The 19,350-nt window shown below is 35.1% G+C and overlaps 1 protein-coding gene across 1 annotated transcript in view; it reads right to left on the bottom strand.

The window, feature by feature from the left end:
- Nucleotides 1-368: 368 nt before the first annotated feature.
- Nucleotides 369-19,350, bottom strand: part of PCF11 (PCF11 cleavage and polyadenylation factor subunit) — a 29,906-nt gene continuing 10,924 nt past the window's right edge. The window contains exons 5-16 of the mRNA XM_072610705.1: nucleotides 17,179-18,305; nucleotides 16,360-16,552; nucleotides 15,765-16,248; nucleotides 13,981-15,554; nucleotides 9,431-9,530; nucleotides 7,460-7,579; nucleotides 6,919-7,027; nucleotides 5,435-5,618; nucleotides 3,617-3,772; nucleotides 3,191-3,283; nucleotides 2,797-2,832; nucleotides 369-976 (exon numbers count right to left, since the gene is read on the bottom strand). Coding sequence (XP_072466806.1) covers nucleotides 761-976; nucleotides 2,797-2,832; nucleotides 3,191-3,283; nucleotides 3,617-3,772; nucleotides 5,435-5,618; nucleotides 6,919-7,027; nucleotides 7,460-7,579; nucleotides 9,431-9,530; nucleotides 13,981-15,554; nucleotides 15,765-16,248; nucleotides 16,360-16,552; nucleotides 17,179-18,305 — 4,392 coding nt within the window. The 3' untranslated portion in view covers nucleotides 369-760. The remainder of the gene's footprint in view (nucleotides 977-2,796; nucleotides 2,833-3,190; nucleotides 3,284-3,616; nucleotides 3,773-5,434; nucleotides 5,619-6,918; nucleotides 7,028-7,459; nucleotides 7,580-9,430; nucleotides 9,531-13,980; nucleotides 15,555-15,764; nucleotides 16,249-16,359; nucleotides 16,553-17,178; nucleotides 18,306-19,350) is intronic.

Below are 19,350 nucleotides of genomic sequence, written 5' to 3' on the forward strand. Positions count from 1 at the left end.
GACAGTTTGAAAAATGTCATTAAAAATCACCTTCAGCTACTAAATATAACTTGTTTCTTAATCAAATGTTTGATGGCACTGGTGTCCGCTTTTAAGAATAAAAGTTGCTTCATTTGTTTCTGTCAAACTGACATTTAGTTTTGTTTTAAAATAATCTGGATATGTATGCAAGTTTGTCCTGTTGAGTTTAAAACTTTTTTTTTTAAATCTAGACTTTAGTATTTGAGAAGGGTCCTGCAATGCTGATATCCCCTTTTGAAGGATGAAAATTAACTTCAGGTTCGTTTGGTTTTTGTTCTTTTTAATCATGGGAGGCTACTCATAAAAGGTCTATTTTGAGGTCGCTGTTTAATTCCACCCAATGAAAAGTACAGAAACACTGTCTTTATTTGATGGTGTGCATAAACATTACACTCCATGGATAGCAAAAATATTTTTATTTATAATTTACAGTTCCACAAGTGAAAATTGTACATATTTTACACATACAATTTCATTTTGTTAAATTTGCACGCATCTACAGAACTTTCACACAACGAGCACCTGAAACTGTGCAGGCAGTAGGAAATGCAAATACTAAAATGTATTTATTAACCAAATGATAGCTAAGGACCCTGCCTCAGCTAATTTATATATATATATACTTACATATACATATATGTATATATATATACACATATATAAAAATTCTTCACCTAGATTCAACTAACACAGCAGCTCCTTTTTTTTTTTTTAAAGAAAAACATACCTCTCATTTTATTTAAACTGACTCAACTGTATCAGGTTCTGTTTTAATTTCAGTAGATGTAGTTATGCTCTCATCTGTAGAAGCTGATGGGACATCAACTGGTTCTTCTTTAACTTTGGAACTGTCACAAGGTTCCTGCAATTCTTTTTTGACAATGTTCAACATAACATTCAAAGGATTTTCAACAGGTGTCTTGCTGGGAGATGGTGTACAATCAAATGAAGATGTCTACAAAAGTAAGAGTATAACCCAACTATTAATAAAGTTTATAAACTATACAATGCTATCAAATCTTCTACATATCTAATTTATAGTGATAGAAAAAAAGTAACAGAATGTTACAAAAATAAAATGTAGCAAGGAATGCCTTGCCCAGGTCCTCACAAAAGTGTGATCAATAAGTACAGTAAGAACTACAGCAGGGTAGCTAGGTAGCACAGAGGATACAGCCTGAAGCCAGGAAGAGCCATCTTTCTGAGTTCAAATCTGGCCTCAGACATTACACAGCTAATAAAAGCTGTGAAACCCTGGGCAAGTCACTTAATCCTGTTTGTCCCAGTTTCCTCATCTTTGAAAAATGAGTAAGCTGAAGCTGGAAGTAAACTGGAACCATTCCAATATCTCTATCAGGAAAACCCCAAATGGAATCATTAAGAATCAGACAGAACTGAATAACAAGAATTACAGCAAGGGTTACAGAGTGAACAACAACAGCAAAAAAAAACACAAAACAACAAAAAACCCAAGCTGGTTAAGAATATCCTCAAGATTTTCATTTACTAGGGAAGATAAATATTCCTTAACCTAGACATACTCATTTTAAGCTTTGTGGATAAAGTTGCATTTGAGTTGGACCTAGGAAAAAGGGGTAAAATTTCATCAAATTTCAGTGTACAAGAGTACATTCCAAACACCAGAAAGCTGGGACATAGGATATTAGGGCAGGGGAAGTAAAGACTGAAAATGCAGATTTATTACCAGACTTAAGGAAACTGAGGCCTAAAAAAGTAAAGTGACAGGCTCCAGGTTCACAGAAGTGGCAGAGGCAGGATTTGAACCCAAGTCACAGGCCTCTCCAAAGCCAATATTCTTTCCATCACTTCCTGTGACCTGAAGTGCTAAAGGGAGTTGAGACTTAGGGTGATGGGGAACATCTACCAATAGTAATGTGTAGGATGGAGGGAAAGAGAAACAGACTAGAGAGTAGAAGGATCAGTTAAAAAGCTATCATAAGTCTCAAACTTTTAAGAACTGGAAAAGACTCTACATTTTAAATATGAGGAAACCAAAACCCAGATACGTTCTAAGTTGGCTCCAAATCACACAAAAATAAGAATGAAAAACCAAGATCTCCTGAAACCTCAACCTATTATTCTTGATCTACACTAGCTCTTTAATTACCATTAAAGTGACAGAAGGTAAGAAGAGAAATCAATAGAATTTAAGGACTTAATGGGTGTAGAGAATGAGAAAAATGACTCAGGTTTCAAACTTAATGACTAAGAAAAAATGCCATCAGAAACAGGAAGAGATGGGGAAAGAAAAATGGTGACCTTCAGTAGAAATAATTAGCTACGGGATGCTTCATTTATGTTTGTCTCTTCAACACCTTTTTTTAAAACCACATATGGCAAATTAGGACTTTCACTCTCAAGTGAAAGTGATCAATCTCATGTTTCATACTCTACATGATTATTTGAACAAAATCGAAAAATTAAAAAAAGAAAACTCTAAATAACAACCTGTTCCCTATCAATCTCTCAACTCCACCCTTGTTTCTCTCTTCTTTCATAATATGGCATCAGCATTTAAGTCAACAAAATGCTAAAGATAAAGACTAGGGGGAGAAAATCTTTACTAGTATCCAAATCTCCAAATCTAATTTACCACTGAACTTTCTTATCCAGTTCTACCAATCATTCTCATAAATAGTCTTGGGGGAAAATATCATTAGGGAAAAAACTCTTTAAGAGAAAAATTTTAACATGCATCTGACTTATGATAAGTTAATATATAAGCACAACCAAATCAAATACAAAAAAACTTACATTTTGATAATCTTCATAACATGATGGATGGTAAATCTGAAGCAAGAAAAAAGACAAGTTAATCTACAATGTTTATTTTCTTCACAAGAACATTTATTTCAGTTGAAAACAATCTGGGCCAGAAATTATGCCTACAATTTTTTTTTAAGTCTTTCAATTACCAAGTAACTAAAAAACTGAATTATTTTTCTTCTCATTCATAATATAAACTCTTACAGTTACCAGCACTTTAAACCTAAGATGAGTTACATGATAATGAAATCTAAAAATTGAAGCTGATTTTTGCCAGTCTGATTTTTAAAATATTAATTACAAGCCTTACATTTCCAAAAACCAAAAAATAACAACTCCAAACATTTTCGGTGTATGTAATATGAAAAGAATCCAAAATTACCTTTCCATCTACTCGGATAGCATTTTTAAGATGCCATTCCTCTTCCTCTTCATCCCAGTATTGTTCAAATTGTTCCTGACATATTTCACAACTCTGGAAAACAGGACAAATCAAATAAAGATAATATGCTAGTTGCTAAATATCACTGTCAAAATTTCACTAAGTGTAAGAAGGAAGGAATTTAACAGTTCTATAAATATCATTAAGAAAATTTATATTTTAAATTTTAATTTTTACAAAACTATTGTTTCTTTTTTTCACAAAAATATACCAGATAAGAATCTTCTTTGAAGTTAAAAAAAATTCCTAATAATTACAAAGTAAAAGTAGATTTGCATTAGAATTAATCAGAGATTACATTACTCCTACTTTTACTAAATGCAATGTAAATTCAAAAGTAAAAATTTTCATATACACTTCCCTTACCTCTACTAACCCTGCTGGTCCAGCAGGGACACTCTGGAACTCCTTTTCTTTAGCTGCTTCTTGGGTTTTCAATACAACCTCTTCATGTACCTTTTCAAAGAACTGGCTCTTCGCACGTTCCTCCAAATCAGCTATTTCCTCAAATTCTATCCAGTCCTTAAAAGAAGAATATTACCATAAACTCTTCATTACAATATTTTTTTTTCCATTTAGTGCTAAACATTTTATGTATGTTTTGTCTGCACCCTTTAAAAAATAGAATATTAGCCAAAAAGAAGTTCAAAAGGAAGAATGGGGGTAGGGGAGGATGTGTATGAAACTCAAGTAGTAGAAGCATATCTAAGGGGAAGAAGAATTTAGTCTTGATGTCTTACAGAAGAACCAGAGTAAAATGTAACTGGGAAACATTTAACAAAATGAATAAAGAAACATAGATATTTTAAACCTATGTCACTATATGGCCTGCAGGGATCCATAGGTACAGGTTAGTGTTTCTATTCAAGTTTGACACAACTGCCTTACAGCATCAGATCAAGGTAATAAGCCAGGGTTCCTAAAGCTTTCCTCTAGGAGGTTCAAACCAGTGGGATAAGCTTTGGGAACATGTCTAGCAAAATTCAAAGAGTTTCATCTCCTGAAGGTTGTCCACATTTGCTGAGAAATCTTTGACCCTAGCACAAAAAAATTTTTGACCAAAAGAGAACAATTGTTTTTTTCACCAAGTATATAAACTTAGCTAGTAAAACTATTCTAAAATCATGTCAATCCTTGAGCTCTCAAAATGGCTGCATACCAGAAAGGCTGAACAAAAAATTCTTTGAATATCAGTAATTTTATTCTAGTTCTAGAAAAATACCCATTTAATGTAAAAAAAAAATGTCATGTTATATTATGCAGTTTTGAAAGTATAGAATCACAGTATAGTTCACAGAACAGAACTGAGACCATCTCATTTACAGTCTCCTTAAAGATGATGAAACTCAGGCCTAGATAGATTATGTACCTAGCCAGGTGGCAATAGAACTAAAACCAGAACCCAAGTCTCTTGGCTCCAATCCGACACTGTTGTTTTCACTATGCCATGCTTCTTTCTTCAGCCCAGTGTCCAAAGGAGAGGATAAAAAGATTCAGAATTCCAGTCTCAGCTCTGCCACTAACTCAACCTATTAGTTTTGGGCAAGTTGTTGCATTTCTCTAAATTATATTTTCCTATCTGGGACATAAGGGAGTTATAAATTAGGGGTTCTTAACCCAGTCTTGAACTTTTCAAAGTAATCTGACAGAGGTATTTCAATATGATTGGTTTCCTTTGTAATTTTATGTGTTTCAGGATACCAGTTTAGTGTTTCTATTAGTTATACTTATAAAACTTCACCAGATTTCCAAAGGGTTGCTTGACACAAAAAAAGTTAAAAAACTCTTGGCCTATATGATCTCACAGTTACCTTTTCAGCTCCAATTTTTAAAAAATCTATTTCAAAATACAAGAATTAAGGTCTGTTTGTCTAAATGTTTATACATAGGATCATAAATCCTATTCAGAATATTAACAAATGATATATAGGTAACTTCAAAAAACAATAGTATGCACTTTAATAAACTCTGATTAAGCAACTCTGTGCTAAGTAAGCAATAGAATCATAAAGACAAAAATCAAAAATATTTCCCATTCCCACCTTTAAGGAGCTTACTTATTCATCTTTTTATATATATATATAGCCACATTCATTCCCAAAGAAGAAAACAAAAAATAAAGCCATTCATTTGAATGCTACAGCAAAAATAAAAAATATACTATAGCATATATAGATTACTTACTGTCAGACTGTAGTACCACCTCCTATGAGTAACTTTTCTGCTAACATCCTTTTCAGTTCTATTTTGTCGGTAGTGCCAGTCCAAATGGTCTGCATAGACATCAGTCTGTGATGTTGTAAACCTCATTCCACAAGAATAACACTGGATACCAGTATACAGTCGATTTATAACACTATCATAACGCCTATTGAAAAAAAGGTACTTTATAGTTTTTGTAAGGTGCTTAAATAATTACAATAATTTGATTTTCATATTTAAAATGTAATAAATTATAAAATAGTCAGCTTCTTCAACATTATAATAATGATGGCAACAGAAAGATGAATGGTGAGAAAAGGCCACCACATATTGCCAGTGATGACTTATGTAAGAAATGGCAACAGAAGTCCAAAAGAGGTTAACCAGTCATAGATTAGTGGAGAGAAATGAAAAGCCCTGATGTGTACCCTGCATTGGTACACACAAAATGTTAAGCTTCAGAGGAAGGCCTCCAGTAGGATGAGTGGATTTCTAGAATGGCATGGATGGCTTTCATTCTGGAATAGTCCACATAAATAACTCAAATTCATACAATGCTTTAAAATTTGCTAACCCTGTGCAGTAGGGAATTTTATAGATGAGGAAGCTCCTCTGGGAAATGCTAGAAAGTATCTGAGAATGATTTGAACCCAAGTTGACTGAATTAAATCTGCCATCTCTACTATGGGACCCTCAGAGCATGTTTCCCAAATAGTCTCTATATAGTCTCACTATAGTCTCCTGATAGTTTTAATACATCACTCTGACAGTACATGTTGGATTAAAAACAAACTTAGGCAAATGTTCTACTGTAGGGTCTCCTCTCCTTTGGCTGTGAGCCTGTTCTAAAACTCCAGATTAAAAATAGTTCACCACCTGCCAGCTAATAAGACAACAGTTAGGCTATTCTTAGACTGAGAGCAAAGTCAAGCCAACAGACAACAGAGTGGGTCCCAATGGCTATGACTTAATTACAGGGAACTTCTGAAGATTTCAGTAATCAAGCTACAACCTGAAAGAGGTCTACTATAATGAAAATATCCTGATTTCAAGTCAGTGGTGCTGATAGGATTCATACTTACATAGGTTTGAGGACTGCTGATACTACTACCTAACATTTATCATTAATACCAGCAGTCCCCAACCCATTTATAAGCATGAATCCTATCAGCACCACTGACTTGAAACCAGGAAGGGACAAAATAGCAATACAAAGGGGAAACCTTGGTCTAAAAGCCAGTACATATAAACAGTACATATAATCCTATCATGCCATCTATAGTAGGGAACATTATCAACTGAATTTTCAAACAGGGTAACAATAATCATTAATAAAAAAGAGAATAGATTTAAGATGACTTAAAAATGCAATTGTTTCTGGAATACAATAAAAGTGGTGCCTTTGACATAACTTTTTTCAAGCCAAGAGTTCAAACTAATATGGGCTGTATCATTAGCATACATACTGTTTCAATTCTTCAACTGTGAAATTAGTGAGGTCAGGAACATCTTGATCTTCACTTTGATCTTCTTCTTCTTCCTCAGGGGGAGGCTGTGTAGCGACTTCATTTACTTCTTTAATTTAAAAATAACATAACACATTTCTTAATGCATTCTGAAAACATTTCAATGGATTCCTTACAGGGAGAACTCAAATGTCAAAGGTATAAAGAAGACCACTACAAGCCTACAACTTTGTATATCATCAGTATGCAAATGTTAATAAAAGTATGAACTGGTATGTCATAATTTAAAGTGCTATTTTTTTCTAATGATAACAATGGTCAACAAATCAAGTTTTGAAAAAAATCTAGTTTGAAAAATACTCAAACGAATTGCATTAATTTTTGAAAATCATAATAAATTCATATAGCATGAAAAATTACATATAAAGTTTAATATCCTCTGCTCCTAAACGCTAAGATTTTATCTAAGAACTAAGAGACATAAATCTTAATTCGCAATTCAAGGAAGCTTTGTGTTATCAGAATACCAAAGTGTACTTACGAGTTGTTGCTGAATCAGGCTGGGATAATTTAAGTATTCCTGTTTTTAGCAGTTTAGAGAAGAGTTCATTCACATCGACCTGGCTGAGATGATTATCAGGATATGCTCTTGGAAGAGCACCTTTAAAATTGAAAAAAAAAAAAGTGCACTTTAAAGTAACTTCCAAAGGTAAAATCTATTAAATTCTTATTAAAATGCTTTCTTTTTGTTTGATAAAACATCCAAGGAGGAGCAGAGTAGATAGACCACCTCTCCTTGGGGGTATGTTATGGTTACTACTATCAATCAGCCTTTCCACTCCCGTTCCAAACAATTAATAACAATGAGGTGAGAAGTTAATGAATCCGTGAGACATACTATTCAACAGTCCACAAGAAGAGATCTACATTTACTTCTCCCTCCAAAAGAAACATGCTTCCAACTACTAACTTAAATACTAAAAACAATGAAGTCAGATTTACTATCTATCCTTCTATAAAAACGCTTGATTGCATTACTTTGCCAGAAATGAACAGGAGATAGAGAAAGCCTTAAAAATGAAAAAGCTAACTATGATTGGTTGAGAACCCCTGTCCTATGTTTTTAGATAGTAGGTACAGCCTCTATTGCCATATCTCACCACCATTAATCCTTTCCAAGGAAATTCATTAGTAACACAATTCTCTTCATTCCTAAAACTTCAAGAGGAAAGAATCGACATGGACAACTATTCTCCTTGTTTATACTGTATCTGATCAAATGTTTAGAACTCATTTCTATATATTATAAACATAGGACTAAAAGTCAGAAGACTTGTGATATTTGTACTGTGTAACCTTGGGCAAGTCATTTAACCTCTGTGAACTCCAATTTCCTGAACATAATTCCCCAGAGTATCGCACCAAGTTGTTGTGAGATAATTTGTGAGAATGGCAAAATGCTTTTGAACTTTATGTAATTCCAATGACTGCTTCAGAGAGTACATTTAATGAACCAGAAACACAAAATAGAGTTTGGTTAAAATTGCTCAAAGTCACTTCAGAGACTTCAGACGTTCCCACAATATGTAATTAATTCAAATATCTTACTACAGTGTGATGTACTTCTGACGATGTTCTTTTATGGATAATTCAGAACCAAAACAACTGCTTTGTTAACTAACTGGCTATGTTGGCCAATTCTTAGTTCTGGAAATTTTTATTTGCTCCCTTTTGTTACATACCAAAATTTTAAATTATAGGAATCCTCCTCATTCAATTCTAAAACAAGTTATGGATCTTTCTGATCAGTCCATACTAGGATAAATGTATTATTAGATCAACTAGACAGGGATACCAATTATATAGTCTATTTAGTACCTACCACAAAAGGCACTCATATTATGAATTTTATTTTATCGCTGTTAAAAATTATATATCTCCTACAAGCTATAGTATAACATACAAATACAACCAATATATCTGTTACAAACTATACATAAAACCTATAGCTTCTTTGTACATTATTTGTTTGCTTGTTGTTGTCCCCATTAGATTGTGAACTCATGAGGGCAGGGATTATCTTTTGCCTCTTTTTGTATCCCCAGTACTTAGCAAAGTGCCTGGAACATAGTAAATGCTTAACAAATGTTTACTGATTGACTATTAGAGATTATAATGTGATTTATTATTTATGTAATTCTACCTCAAATATACTCACTCTTCTCAACATCCCTCCCCTCTTCTTGGAGCATACCACAGAAGAGAATTAATTACTAATCATCTCTGTCTATAAAGTATAAATGAATGGCCATGAATAAGGCAAGCTGAGTGTTCAAACAAAAAAGCAAATGTTTATATATGACTTGGATATGTATTAGATAAGAATTCCCTAAAACAAAATATGCTCCATTAAAAACACCATCATTTTCAGAAATCTAAAAAAATTCACTAATCAACAAGGCAAATACTACAATTTGAAAAATACCAGGACTCAATTTTTCGAAGTACATACCTGCTGGATTCTGAACAAAAGTACCAGGATTTTGTGGATGAACTGGTAAAAATTGTTGTCCTTGTCCAAAAGCTACAGGTTGATTAACACCAGAGAGAACCTTTAAAAGAATATATTTTGTAAACATGTGTACCAATTCTACATGTAAAAATTTCAATATTTAATTCACATAAATTTTTAAAATATGCTTGCTCCATGACAATTTCATCTCAACACATCTCAACTTACTTGGGGGCAAATGACAGCATATAACCATGAAATAAATGCAAATGAGAAAAGAAACAGCATTATAGATATAACAGAACAGTTTTGATGGAAATCAAGAAAATATATTTTTCAAATTTAATTAACGTTTTCAAATACGATTAAAATTAAGTTGCAATAACAACATTTAATTCTTTTTCTACTCTTATGCAGAAATCTAATTACAAAGTAACTCACAAAAGAAAACAATTCAGTATTAGAACAATCCATTTTGGAGACCATCTAAGGAAAGTTTTAAGACTGAAAGTAACCAAAGATCTCCTAGTAAGACTGCCACTAAACCAGTCTTTATAGGTCTGACCTCTGGACATAAATAAATATAGTTGGTTCTTAAGTATATGAATAAAATTAACACTGAACTACATTAAACTTAATCATATATACATACATACATACACATACCATCATTCAAAGTTAAAGCAAGTGAAAAGTATAAAGAAACATGTAAGAAAATTTTAGATAACATCTCATCTAAACAATACCTGTCAAGTGGCATGGACATCACTTCTGAGAATTAAAACAACTTATTAAAATGAAAAGATCTTTCTCTTTTATAAGGAATCAGAAATAGCAAAACAGTCTTCAAAATTATTTTAAAATAATTTAAATATGGCTTAGCTGTCAAGACAACTTCACTTCTTTCAAGTGGTCAACAAAAATTATTAAGTATCTTCTATGAGCCAGGCACTTTGGTAAGGGTTGGGGAGAAAAGAAAAACTAAAACTTGCCCCTACTTTCAAGTGCATATGCTACAAGAGGAAGAGAACATGGAAACAACTATGTTTAAGTAGAAAATATACACGAAAACTTGTAAATAATCAAAAAATGGAAGACACTAGTCTTGGGAAAGACTTCTTGTAGAAGGTGGAATTTTAGATGGGACATGAAGCCAGGAAATGGACATGAGGAAGGCAGGCATTCCAGGCATGGGAACAAGCCAGTGAAATCTGGGAAGGTAGAGTGTCTTGCAGCAGTAGCAGCATAGAGACCAGTATCACTAGATCACAGGGTATGTTCAAGGGAATGAGGAATAGAAATGAGGAAAGGTAGGAAGAGGTATTTGATCACAGAGATAATAGGGAGCAACTGGAATTTACTGAATGGGGGAAGGGGTAGAGAGAGAGAGAAGCTGATACTCAAGTCCAACGTAAGTCTGATGTGAACTTTATGAAGATAAACTGAACAGCTGAATGAAGAATGCACTGGAGTAAGAAGATCTGAGGGAGAGAGATGAAACAGAAAACTACTATGATCACAAGGGATTAGGTAAAAAAAGCATCAGTCTACACCAAGGTGGTAGCAGGGTTAAGAGAGACAGGGGACATGTAACAGAGGTTATGAATGTAGAAACTATAGGACTTAGCAAGTGATTAAATATGGAGATGAGAGACAGAGTACTTAGTAACACCTAGGTTTTAAGCCTGGGTGATTGGAAGAATACTGGTACCCAGGAGAGAAACAGGGAAAGTTTGGAGTGAAAGACAAATTCAGATTTGTCAGCATGTTTAGTTTAAGATATCTACAGGATATCCAACTTGAGGTGTCTACTAGGAGATATTAATCTTGAGGTCAGGGTGGATAAATTTGTCTGAGAATCACTTTCACAAAGATATGTGAATCCATAGTAGCAGGAGATTAAGTAACAAGAGCACCCAGGTAAGAGCCTTGGGAGACACTAAATTACCAGACATGACCCTGATAAAGATGAAGGTTTATTAACAATTTCTTCCCATTACAGCATGCTTTTTGAGCATACAGAGGAGAGGGTGATCATAAAATTCTCTTCAATGTCAAAGGAAGGAAATGTGTCTTTTCAACTTACCCTCCCCACCAGTGACTAAGCATAGGAACAGACAAAGAAGAATTTCTGAATGTACCTTAAAATGGGTCCTTACAAAGAAGTCTACAAGAATTAAATCTTGAGATTATTGATAAAATCCTAATTTAACTAATTCACTGAAATGTCCAAATCCTGTTGTTTACATTTTGTTAATGAGTAAACAACAAAAAGAAATCACATCCCTATTTTGAATGGTCCAGAGAAAGGAAATAAGATTAACCAACTTCTCTATGGTGAGTTAGGAATAAAAATAAAAAATTAAGGGAAAGTAAGAGCTGACATGATCGATATTGGCAAATGATTTGGGATTTAGATTTAGGTAGAATTTTTGTGAGCTTGAATTGGAAGACTTCTGTTTTCAAGAAAGCTGAACAATTAAAAAAAAAAATCAGCTCAGTTTTTCCTATTGTAAAACTTGAGGTATCACTTTCAACTGGTTCATTTCCTATAGGGAATTCATTAAAATTAGACTAACAAAATAAACTGCTTTGTTGTACGGAGGACATTCATGAATATTTTTAAAAAAATTTTCTTGTACTGGAATTAAATGCTACCTGTTTTAACAGTTCCCTAAGAAAAAATTATCTTAGAAATGGTTAGGACATAGGCATAGACACCATCATTTCAATTAAAATTATACAATAATTAATTATTGCCATGCTGTAATGAGAAACAGGAGTTCAACCAGATTAAACGTTCTCTAAAAAATGAAATATACTGCAAATAATTAAAATACCATCCAGATCAATTGCACATGGAGAGAGAGAGATCAGCAACCACGGAATAAATAGCACTGAAATATTAACATGAAGTCTGAGAGAACCAGAGTAGTTCCCCCCCTCCATTTTATACGATCATTGGACTAAGAGCTAGAAAAACTTTAGAGATTATCTATACCAACTACCTCCATTTACAGATGAGGCCAGGAAGAATGAAATGCTCAAAGTTATGCAGGTGATGAGAACCAGAATTCATACCTAGGTCCTTTTGTCTCCACATGCAGTGCTTTCCATCATGCTACCCTACCTTACTTATTATGTCTTCTTTCTAGAAACTAAAACATGAGGTTCTCTCTCCATTTAAATCTATAGACAGGTAGGAAAATTATGGGACTGAGAATAAAAATAAAATTGAAAGGAAGGCACTTAATTAAACAAAATGCTAACAAAAAAGGAAGCAGGGCAATTCAGAAAAATACCTGATTGCTCTTATGTCAAATATGAATATATACAAACTATGTATGGATGCATCAAGCCTATGATTATGTTCTTATTCAGCATATTAAAAAAACCCTCAAGATTTTCAGATTAAAGCAGAATAAAACAGCTCAATTTCAAATTCTAGCATTTTCACAAAGAACTGTTAAGTTGTATTTTAAAGAACTTGTAAGAGCAAACAAAATTCCTTCATTCAAATCACAAATAGCAAATTAGGGTTTTTAATGAACAGAAAAGACTGCTTTGTACTTTAATATGTATTTGTATTATGCAAATAAAAGCTATGTCTAAAGTATTTGAAAACTCTTGATTATTTTAAATATTTTTCCATAATAACAGGCCTCTATCCTCTGATGAAAGGGTTTTTAGAAATTATTAACCAGAGCATAGCAGAATAATCACTCTGATTAACAATAGGCCCCTTAGTAAGTTCTTATTATTTAGAGAATTTTGAGAATATGACAAATTCTACTGAGTTTAAAAGAAATTACTTCAACTAATTAGACTGAAATCCCTAAGTACATATGCTGGAGTATCTATGATGTAGGAGATAATAGAAAACTGGGGATGATTAAAAACAGGGCTGTCTTTGGTAGGTAGACACAAAATTTGATGGGTTAACTTTATCTAGAGTGGATTGTTAGGATTAACAAGAACAAAAATAAGAGTACTGAAAATTATTACTGTCCTAATTTTTAAAAATTAACAAGCTAATGAGTTCCTTGGAAGATAAAGATTCTAAAAATCATACAAGGATTATTTGTTTGTCAGAACTTTACTGTATATTAGGAGGTTTATTTGAAGTTCCCACAAAATAGTAAGGAATTTTATCTGAACACCCAACAAAATAGGAGTACCAACTTCCTAGCTTCTGGTAGTGTAAAAGCAATACCTTGTCTTCAGGTCAGGGTAAAAGTTATCAGCCTCAGAAAACATTATTCCCACTTCACTACCACAGAAACCATCCCTTCCCAAAATATAGGCAACTAGGGAAATTCAAAGTCAAAATGAAATAGCCCAGCCACAATGACTCTCCTGAAAGTTTCCTCAAACCTTAGCCTTAATTTGGGATCCATAAATTCAAGACAACACCAAAGTTTTAGATTATTTTTTTTTTTTACTTTGGTCTCTTCCTTCATCTTCCCTAGTATTTTGTGAGAGGAAGTATAAATCTTTTTAACTCATTTGTATGCCATATAACTGAAAAACAATTAAAATTAAATACTTACCTGTTGAGATGGCTGAATATTTCCTACTGCAATGGGTGTTGGCAGATTACTAAAGTTTCCAAACTGAGGACCCTGAAGATTCTTTTCATCAAAATAATGTCCAGATGCTCTATTAAGTGGATTCGAGAAACCTTGAGCTCCAGGGCCATGTGGTCCATTAAAATTTGGTCCCTGAGGTGTATCAAACATTTGCTCATGTCTTTGGAACTGTATTCCTTGCGATGGTGCATTAAATGCACTGTTAGGAGGGTCATTATATGGGCCAGTCTGACTAAAAGAGACTGCATCAAGCCTCTGTGAGGGATGATTGTCAAACCTTGCACCCTGAAGACCAAGAGGAATATCAAATCTCGATGCTTGCTGGTGCTGCGGACCATCAAATCTTTGAGGCCCTGTATCAAATCTTGGTTGTACCTGTTGACCAGGTGGCCCATCAAACCTTTGTGGGCCTTGTTGACCAGGAGTTCTTTCAAATCTAGGGCCAGGCTGACCATGCAAGCCATCAAATCTTGGCAAGAGAGATGGCTGCCCTGGTTGACCATCAAATCTTGAAGCATGACACCCCTCAAATCTTGGACCACCTTGGCCTAGAGGTCCTTCAAATCTCATACTACCTCCTTGTACAGAAGGACCCTCAAATCTCATTCCACTTCCCTGTTGGACTAAAGGTCCTTCAAATCTGACCCCAACCCCTGGCTGACCATGTGGTCCTTCAAATCGAAGGCTTCCACCAAGCTGATTATGTTGTCCTTCAAATCTCAGACCTGCCACTGACTGGCCATGTGGACCCTCAAATCTCATACCACCACCCTGCTGGAGCAAAGGGCCCTCAAATCTGATTCCACCACCTGGCTGACCATGGGGTCCCTCAAATCTAATTCCACTTCCTGATGCACCATGGCTCCCTTCAAATCTGAGTCCACCCACAGGCTGACCACGGGGATTCTCAAACCTTAGAGCACCTACAGGCTGACCATGAGGTCCTTCAAACCTAAGACCACCCACAGGTTGACCACGGGGACCTTCATACCTAAGACCACCCACTGACTGGCCACCTGGGCCCTCAAACCTTAAACTACCTGTGGGACCTTCAAACCTCAAACCAGTAGCTCCTTCAAACCTTAAGCCGCCTCCTCCTGCCTGTCCAAGTGGCCCTTCAAACCTCAAAGGAGTCCCTCCTGGTCCTTGGGGGCCTTCAAATCTCAAAGGACACCCACCTCCTAGCTGACCTTGTGGTCCTTCAAACCTCATGGGTCCCCCTCCCCCTATTTGTCCTGGTGACCCTTCAAAACGAAGAGAAGCTGGTGTTGGAGGTCCATCAATTCTAGGGTTTGGCTTATTAGGTCCTTCAAAAATCATTTTAGTTGGACCATCTCCCCTTGCCACAGATGGCCTAGACGGTCCATCAAATAATGGTCTGTCTTCAGCTAATGCTGTAAGTCTCTGATTTGTTGTATCGAGGCTTGAATATCTCGATGCTGGGCTGTCTGCAAATGTTTTATCTGAATCTTCATATCTAGGCCTCTTAAGTGCAAAACGCTCACTGAATGGAGACCTTTGCTCCTCTCGGACACCTGCAGAGAGAAAAGAAAATTTACATTTCCTCAAATCTGCCTACACATCGAATCACCTGAGAAACCCCTTTATTGTTGACACTAAAATTAAGTAAATATTTATCAACAATAAACGTCTCAATTTATTAATGCGCAAACTATTATTTCTTCACTAAAATTCATCACCATCTAAGCAATTTCAAGAGTCATAATTTATTTTACACTTTGTACCTTTAGCAGAGACTTGCTCTTCATGCCTTCTTCGGCCATCATGGGGGGAAAGATTCTCCGCATAAGTACGGCTTCCAGATATGGGAGAAAGACGCCTTGATCTTTCGCTAAATTGTTCTTTTCTGTCAAACTGTGCTCCACTACTCCTCCCTGTATGTTTACTTTTGGATGGTTCACACTCTATTCCAGACAACAAAGCATCAGTCAAATGGTAATCAAAAATATCAGGATCTAAGAGATCAAGTCTCGGAAACGAATGCTGAACCTGTGTCCTTTTGAGTTTAGCTTTATGCTCATAATATGTTAATTCAGCATCAGATAAGAGAGGTTTCTTTTTTAATCCACCTTTATTTTCTTCTGTAGGACTATCCCACACACTGCATCTATGTTTTCCTTCTTGATACTGAAAGAGCTGACGAATCTGATGAACAACAACAAGGAATTCATCCTGTGTAATTTCACCAGATGTTAAACTATCATTTGCCTGCAGAAAAATTTAAAAAAAGGAAAATGAAGTAGTTTCAATGAAAAAGATTTACAAAATTCAAAACAAAAGATCAAAAATAATAACTATGGAATGAATCATCATAGCTACCTTTTTAAGTAATTCTCTTTTGCTTGCAGAAGTTAATTCTTTAGGAATCTGAAGATTGGCGTCTACACTTAATCGATGTTGCTGTTTGGGGGTCCGGGATGATAAAATTCCTTTAGCACTTCCCCAACTCTCTCTACTATGCCTTAGATGAGGTGATTTACCAAGTCCTTGATGCTCTTCACCCTGTTGTAAGCTGAAACAAATATAGCATGTTAACACTAAAATTTAAATAAATAAAATCCTACGTTTAGGGATCCTTTGATCTAGGTATAAAAATAAGCTCATCTGTTTGACATTTAAAAGCCCTTCATAACCTTGCCCCATCCTACCTGCCCAATCTTATTGAACATTAGACATACACTGAGCCAAACAGTTTTCCTTGCTCTTGTTCTTCATACACGATACTCTCCACACCTCCATTTTCCATGCCTTTGCTCTAGCTGTCCTCTATTCCCAGAATGCATAAGTCTCCTCTTCAACTCTTCCCTCCTACATTTTACTGGCTTCCTTCAAGACTCAGCTCAAGTATCTTCTGGAAGTGAGGTCTTTCTCACACCTTATCCCCTCCCTGCAATGTCTTACTGCCAAAATTATCTTAAAACTATTTTATATATGCCTATATATGTCCATGATGTTTCCAACCTCCTCAAAGACAGGGACTACTTGACTTTCATCTTTGCATCCCCAACATATAGTACAGTGCCTATAACACATTAAGGAATGCCTTCTGATTGTGTAAAAGTATATAAAAGTAAAAACATCACTCTAGAAACATATACATTATGTACATTTCTTTCTAATCAAAGCATAACAACTTACCTTTTATTTTCCTCCCAACCAGATTTCCATCTTTTTGTAGACTTAGAGCTTTGCCAATTTTCTACATTCTCCTTTGGTTCAGATCCTGATTTTGTAGAATGCTGATTTATAGTTTCTTGTGGTCTCTCCTCTTGAGTCTTTTTTACTCTCCTAGGATCTCTTGTGTCCTGCTTAGCACTTCTTTTATTAGAATTTCTTTCATCACGAGAAGCTTGTGTAAATTCTTCTCCATGTGACTGCTTAGCTCCGGATTGGCGTAGCTTTCCAGTTTTAGGTGTAGAAGTAGAAGGAGAAATGCTCCTCTGCCTTCGTTTGGGTGAGCGCCGATCTCTCCTTTTTGGAGAATGAGTGATTGGTGACCGAGACTTAGGAGATCGTGATCGAGATCGTTTTCTAGTACTTGATCTTCCTGTTTTTGTCCCTTGTTTTTCTGATTCTTCAGTACCAGCATCCTGTTTTTGTACAATGCCATTTATAATTTTGTTTCGACCTCCAGTAAGCCTATGTTCAGATGACTTCACATGCTCTTCTTTATCTTTCTTTTCTGAAGATTTTCTCTTGTCTTTTGAGTCATCGTCTTTGCCATCAGGCTTATCCTGGAGGTGTTTTTTTAGTCGGGGATCTCTTTTGCTCATGTCAGGGACTCCTCGACTACTTTCAGATTCCTGATTTTTTATATCTTTTGTATGAGAAAATTTGTTTTTCAAAGGTGAAGGAGATTTAGATTTGGATTTAGTATCTAACTGGTCAAGTTCTTTCTTTGCGATTTTTTCACTTGATTTACTTTTTTCTTGCTTTGATGAGTTTTGTTTATCAGCAGGTATAGATTTATTTGCCTTGATATCAGATTGATTCACTGTATTTACTAGAAAGTCTTTCCTATGACTTTGCTCTTTACTATGAGAAGAATGTTGGCTAATCCGATTAAGACGAGGATCTCTGTTTGTTACTTTCATATCCTGGAGCTGTGAGGATGAGGAGGAAGAGGGACGACTCTTTTCAGGTTGTACAGAAACCTGATGAGAAGCTTTAACTGCCATAGGCGGAATTTGTGAAACAAGTAATTTGGAAGGTGCCGATCCAGGAACTATGTTAGATACCCCTTGCTGAACACTAAGAGAAACTGCCTGAAAAAAAATAAATTTTACCATATAAACATTGCAAAAACTGCAAATTAACTGTCAAAAATTCTTAAGCTAGAAAAAACAAATATTCAATAATAAGCTCATTCCAAGTATTCATCCACTCAACAATCACTGAATACTAATGCCATGCTATATGCAACATTATGTTAAGTGAGGACGCAAAGAAAGTACTGTTTTACAACCTATTTTTTGAGCTATCCTGATTTCCTCAATCTAGAGTGCCCCCTGTGAATTAGTTGTCACTGAATATACTACAGACAACCTGAACAGAAAGAGAAAAAAGATAAGAATTTTGGGAAACATCACAAGCCTTGCAAAGGCATCTTGTAGATTTTCCAAACATCTGCTGCTGAGCTCTCTGATAAAAACAGAGTAGATATTAACTTCTTGATTTACCTACATGATAATCAAATCCTTCAAAAGATGGGAAGAGGAACCAACAAGGAGAAATTCTATTCTAGATCTGATTCTCACAAATAGGAAAGAAATGTTTTCCAGGGTGGAAGTTATGGGGACAATGGAAGGAAGAAAGTATTCCCCTCCAGAATTTGTGACAGAGAAAGAGGTAAAATCATTGTGATAGAGGATGGAGTGAAATCAACGTGGCATGTACCCTACAATTTGGAAAAGCAGATTTCAAAGGGTTCGGAGGGAAAATAGGTAGGATCCCATGTGGACAAATGATTTGAGTGGAAGTCAGCCCAGGAAGGATAGGAGATACTTAATAATCTCTCCATCTTCTCCACAAAACCAATGAGATATTTTATCAAAAACTTCGCCAAAATCTAGGTAAACTATATCCACAACATTCCCTTCAAGTCAACAAACATTTATTAAGCATCTACAATACCAGGTATTGTGCTAAGTGCTGGGGATACAAAGGAAGGCAAAAAAAATTGTCCTTGCTCTTAAGAAGCTCACAGTCTAATGAGGGAAACAACACGTAAACAAGATAAATACATAATAAATTGGCAAAAATCTCAGAAGAAAGGTACTAACATTAAGAAGGACAATAAAAGGGTTCTTG

This window comes from Notamacropus eugenii, chromosome 5, assembly GCF_028372415.1.
Source record: "Notamacropus eugenii isolate mMacEug1 chromosome 5, mMacEug1.pri_v2, whole genome shotgun sequence".
NCBI lineage: Eukaryota > Metazoa > Chordata > Mammalia > Diprotodontia > Macropodidae > Notamacropus > Notamacropus eugenii.